We start from the raw sequence: 6,194 nt of genomic DNA, 5'->3' as shown, positions 1-6,194 counted from the left end.
CTTAGGACCCTCAATAACAAACTGCCTACTCACCCTGTCCAACGGAAATATCATCGTATTACATAATATCTTATTCATCATCATTCCATATTCATAGATCATGTGTTACTCAGGAATAACATTATGCACTTAACACCTATACCACTGTTCCCTTTCATTCAGGAACAGCACAACGGACAACTTACTCATAACGGTCACAGAATGTCAAATTTGGGCAATTATTTTGATGCTGTTAGTTGTTGTGATAAGACATTACGCGAAACATACTATTTGTCATGAAATGGGAGGCGAGTTGGATGCAAGTGCATATTTTAGTTTAATAAAGATCCAAACAAAACACAAAACATAAACTATGAACTCTTGGCACAAAGTTAAGAAAGATTATCACGATACAAACACACATACTGTTTTGAATAATAGTAAACATTTGACAGTAATAAACATTCTGAGTTGCTCATTAATAAACTCATTAATAAAGTAGAACACTTAAAATATGCGTGTAACCAATGCTAAAACTGCAAGGTGTACAAAACTCGGATATTTGAGTTTATAAACTAAACATTTTAAGGAAAACTGACTGCCTTAATTTTTGAGTTCTGCTAACTCACAGTGTAGAGAAAAATGTTTCTGACATCCAAATTTGGATTAGTTGCTTTCCTTTTTTTCTATTTTAGGATTTGAAAAGGAAAGTCAATTAATTAAAGGTAAATGCACTTGGACCAAAAATGGAGACTATCCATCCATCCATCCATCCATCTTCTATACCGCTTATCCTTTTCAGGGTCACGGGGAACCTGGAGCCTATCCCAGGGAGCATCGGGCACAAGGCGGGGTACACCCTGGACAGGGTGCCAATCCATCACAGGGCACACTCACATACACACTCACACACCCATTCATACACTACGGACACTTTGGACAAGCCAATCAGTCTACCATGCATGTCTTTGGACTGGGGGAGGAAACCGGAGTACCCGGAGGAAACCCCCGCAGCACGGGGAGAACATGCAAACTCCGCACACACAGGGTCACCTAAATCAAATTTTAATCGTATTTGAAATCGAATACAAATGTTACGGCACAAATTATTTCCTGCTTCAATATACCAAAATCAGATTTGAGTTGGATGTCTGAATTTCGCCTGAGATTCCAGCCCTGTCCCTCAAAACTATTCCTTTAAGAGAGTATTTTCCTCTGGACGGTCCCCCATACAACCCCCCCCCTTTGTAGACTGCATCAACAACCCCTTTAAAACACCGTCGAATCACAACGAGGGAGAAAGAGAAAAGCCGTTCGTCCATTCGTTAGTGCGCGTGAGGGCCGGAGAACCGGGCCTCACATCACGTATTTCTCATAACGGACCGTTAAAGCAGCAGCTCGGAGCGCGGAAGGTTTAGGAAACACGAGCGATGCGAGTTTCTGCAGGATGCGGCACTAGAAAGGACTCGTTCTTAACGTTCAGGCTACGAGAGGACATTGTTTCATTCATCAAAGGAAAACCCGCAGAGATAAAACACACGCCGGCACCGAACTGAGTTTTTGTAGAAAGGACCGAGGTCGTTTTCGGGGACCCCATTTTAATCCTCTCCGTGGCCATTGTAGGTCCTTGTAGTGATTTTAAAGGTGGGGGTGCGCGCGCAATGTCGGGTCGCAGTATTACGTATGGCGGTGAGAGGACATGAGCGGCTCGCGAAGATGCCGCGCGCTTTGCGGAGGCTCGTGCATCTCGTGCTGCTGTGCCCGCTTTCCAAGGGCCTGCAGGTAGGGTGCAGTTTCATCTTTCTCCGTGCTGAACAATAACCCAACACTATTCCTACCACTAATAATAATAATAATAATAATAATAATGTTAATAATAAGAGTTATTATTATTATTATTACTAACGGGTGCACGGTGACTTAGTGGTTAGCATGTTCCTTCACACTGCCAGGGTTGGGGGTTTGATTGCCCTATGTGTGCGGAGTTTGCATGTTTCCTCCAGGTCCTCCGGTTTCCTCCCCCAGTCCAAAGACATGCATGGTAGGCTGATTGGCGTGTCCAAAGTGTCCGTAGTGTATGCATGAGTATATGATTGTGCCCTGCAATGCATGCTCCCTGGGATAGGCTCCAGGATCCCTGCGACCTTGAAAGATGAGTGGTATAGAAGATGGATGGAGGGATGGATTATTATTAACAACAACAACAATGACTGCGACCCCAAAACGGTTGAGCTACTGCTGAGCGACTTAAGATTTATTGCCGTATTTAGCTTCTGCTAAGAAAGTGCCAGTAAAACAAACATGGTGATACTCTAAAGTAATTTATACTCATATAACCATTATCATTTATTATTATATTGACATCGTGATATTGCATATAACTCCTACACCACTGAATCAACTCTCGCAGCGTAAGGACGGCCCGTTTCACTCGCACTGAGAGCTCCTTTGATTGCATGCTGTGGGTTCACAGCAACAGCTTCCAAATGAAAATGACACACTTGGAATCAACTCCAGACCTTTTACCTGCATAACCGATGAAGAAACAATAAAGGGATAGCCCACACCTGTCCATGAAACAGCTTTTGAGTCAAATGTCCAATTATTTTTGGTCCCTTGAAAGAGAGGGGGCCACATATTAAAGAGCTGTAATTCCTAAACTCTTCCTTCAGTGTGGATGGGAATACATTTAAATGAAAGATTAGAGACTGCACTTCGAGCCCCTATTCATTATTTAACTGCAACTTGAATATGTTTTGGTAAACAGCCAAAATAACAAAACTTGTCAGTGTCCAAATATATATGGACCTAACTGTATGTGGAGGAGAGTTTATCATCTCTTGTGCACAAATCACTCCGTATGGTCTTCTGTATAGTCGTAACACTCTCTGTATATTTTCAGACATCCGTGTTTCTAAAACAATCTCATCTATACTAGGTACAAAAAATATAGTACTAATGTGGAATATCATATCACCAAACATTTAAAAGTTTAAGCTAAATGTTCATGTGTGAGGATAATAGTTTCTTATGCATGAAATAACTTAATGAATGAACTTTTTTTTTTTAAACCAGCAGTTTATTTATCGCATGCTACAAAGATTATTTAGCTTGTCTGGGATATATTGTCGTGATTCATTCACTTTGCGTGTATCGACCTGTGTTTAAGTGTCCGTCTTTCTTTACTGGAGAAGATCGTCTGTGAGGAGTCCAAACGTTTGCCAAAAAGTTTCCTTGTCTCACTTCTTCCTAACTTCTTAATAACGTGGTCTTTTTCTGTTTCTTTCTCACTTTTTTCCGCTCAGTCCCGCTTGCCTGCAGTGAAGGTGAAGTACCTGATGGTGGCATGGCTGGGTGTACTGGTGGCCAGCTGGGTTGTCTACATGCAGTACTCCTCCTACTCTGAGCTGTGCAGGGGACATGTCTGTACAATGCTCATTGTAAGCTACTGCACTACAGCTCCCAGAATACACATCTGACATCAGCCGTGTTGACTGTAAATCACTGCATTAATGTTCACCGTCATATACGCCGTCTAGCGCAAGCATCTGGTTTATTCAACTTGGCATTAAAGAGTTTTCTTTAATCGTTTAATCCACCCAGATTGATACTGTATACTGTATGTAGATAATTGTCAGAATTTATGATATGAGATGTTTGAAATACTTTAATTTTTGAGTCAAGAAACTTAGTTTGTTGGATGACTCTCACACACACTGTTGTGATCAGGCCAAGTAAGGTATCACTCACAAGCGGTGTACACAGCAGTGGCAGGAACTCATGTAGATACTGTATGTGTATTGTGCTCACATAGTAACAAGCTTTCCTTAGAATATGAAAATGTTGTCGTGTGTGTGTGTGCATATATCAGTGCGAGCACTACCATAAGGGGGTCATCTCTGGCTCTGTGTGTAAGTCGTTGTGTGAGGAGAAAACTCTAACTCTACAGCGCTGCCTCTCCACATCGCCTACACATCAGGTAAACAAATTCACAATCCATATCATTCATTTAAACGGTAACACAACTGATCATCACCTGATGCCCAACACCTCATTTTGACAGGTGCATTTGCAATTACCTGCCATGCGTGGAGTAGTACTAGATGCACTCAGATGTTTGAACACAGAAAAAAATGTTGAAATCTTTGTTTGAATTTGTCTGAAGTTGAACATGTAAAGAGTAAAACTGCTCAGCTGATTGGACAAAGACCAAAGTCACATAATCTCATACCACACACACTCATACAGGCCCTTCAACTTCTTAAGATTAGTGTTAGATGTGGCATATCATGGATAATTGACAATCCTTACGAGGATAGTAAGACGTGTGTGTGTGTGTGTGTGTGTTGCAGGTATACAGTGCCATGTGGAAAGAGAAAGCTGTGGTAGTAAAGTGTGGATTGCATGATGCTCAGCGTGATGCCAGTCTGTATGATAAACCCACCCGGGGCACGTCCATGGATGAATTCCGAGAGATGCTGCACGATTTTCTCAAGGTACTTCTGTCCACTGATTTATTTATTTATTTATGTATTTTTACACAAAACTGAGGTTTCCATCTACTTCTTGTTGTCTAGAATATCTACTATCCCCCCCCCCCCCCCCCGATTTCTAACCAGAGTTCCTATCATTTATCTTTTTGTTTTTCTTTATCTTTATTTGCATGAAGGATAATGCTGCATGTACAGTAACTAGCCAAGAAAAGTGAATAGTCTGAAAATGTAAAATGTAAAGCGTTACGGTTGTATGCGTAAGTTTGCAACACCCAACTGAAAAACATTGTTCATTTTCTCTTTCAACATCTTTCTTTGTCTGTCTGTCTGGTTATCTTTCTGTCCTCTCTGTAGAACAGTCTGGGGGAACAGCTGTCTCTTGGCTCACTTGTCTTGCGCATTGTCTCACTGGCTGATGTCAACGCTGATGGTAAAGTGTCTCTAGCTGAAGCGAAGTCAGTGTGGGCTCTGCTGCGCATTAATGAGTTCGTCTTGACTCTGGTGCTACAGGATAAAGAGCATGCGCCCCATCTATTGGGGTTTTGTGGCCAACTTTACACCACAGAGCACGTGGCCCATAGCACCCTCTTTAGTGTGAACATACCGTCTTGGCTCCACCCCCTGTTGCCCAAAGCTCTAAGCAGCTCCCTGAACCACTGGCTGGCTCCGGCTTGGCCACACCGTGCCCGTGTTGCGATCGGCCTGCTAGAGATGGTCGAAGAACTCTTCCATGGTGCCTATGGCACTTTCTACATGTGTGATGCCACACCCCAGCGAGTAGGCTACAGCACCAACTATGACTGCAAGATGCTTGACCTGGGAAATGTGGTACCAGAAGCAACAGTGCGGGCATTCCTGAGAGGACGAGCTTGCCAAGTCAACACTGACTGCACGTTTGGGAGCGACTGCACAGCCACTTGTGACCGTTTGGCCAAACAGTGCAACACGGAAGTGGTGCGACCAAATCTAGCTAAAGTGTGCGCCCTCCTGAGGGATTTCCTGTTTTTTGGGGCACCATCTGACTTGATGGATGACTTGGACAAGCAACTACGCACCTGCATGACACTGAGTGGCCTGGCCTCACAAATGGAGGTGCATCACTCACTTGTGTTAAACAATCTCAAAACACTGCTATGGAAAAAGATCTCGGACACCAAATATTCTTGATAAAAAAAAAAAGAGGTTGGTTGAAACATGGACACAGAAATATACGGAAGGAATTCCTCTGTCAGGACGAAAGAAAACTCCAGTATAGTGACCACAAATCTGACACAGAATGTGGTGAACAGTTTTGTACATTGGACGGTAACGAAGGACGTACTTTCTTCCTGGATGTATATTTGAATGGACTAATCATGAGCCATAACCTTCAGCAAAGAAGCTTCAGGAAAAGCTCAATAAAAGTGTGACTCAGGAAATCTCTTTAATTAACCACACATATAGAGGGCAAAGGAGCTTATTTTAAAACCATTTCACAAAATCCCACATTTAACTCCTTACTCCTACATATACAGTTGTGCTCATAAATGTACATACCCCTTGCAGAATCTGCAAAAATCATTAAAATTGGGATAGTTAAAATTGCGTTTTGTTTTTTTTATTTAATCCTGCCCTAAATAAGCTATTTCACATAACACACGTTTACATGTAGTCCACAAGACACAATAATAACTGAATTTACACAAATGAACTCGTTAAAAAGTTTACATGACCTTTATTCTT

General features: G+C 42.2%; 1 protein-coding gene across 1 annotated transcript; it reads left to right on the top strand.

Moving 5' to 3' along the window:
- The first annotated feature begins 1,279 nt into the window (after window positions 1-1,279).
- On the top strand, window positions 1,280-6,192 carry dipk1b (divergent protein kinase domain 1B). The gene is made up of 5 exons (XM_053648973.1): window positions 1,280-1,761; window positions 3,285-3,419; window positions 3,851-3,958; window positions 4,332-4,475; window positions 4,827-6,192. The coding sequence occupies exons 1-5, from the start codon at window positions 1,663-1,665 to the stop codon at window positions 5,637-5,639; spliced, it is 1,299 nt and encodes a 432-aa protein (XP_053504948.1). The 5' UTR covers window positions 1,280-1,662; the 3' UTR covers window positions 5,640-6,192.
- The last annotated feature ends 2 nt before the right edge of the window (window positions 6,193-6,194 follow it).

This window comes from Ictalurus furcatus, chromosome 18, assembly GCF_023375685.1.
Source record: "Ictalurus furcatus strain D&B chromosome 18, Billie_1.0, whole genome shotgun sequence".
Classification (NCBI taxonomy): Eukaryota; Metazoa; Chordata; class Actinopteri; order Siluriformes; family Ictaluridae; genus Ictalurus; species Ictalurus furcatus.
Note: the sequence above shows the minus strand (reverse complement) of the source record. Positions and strands in the feature narration are given on the sequence as shown.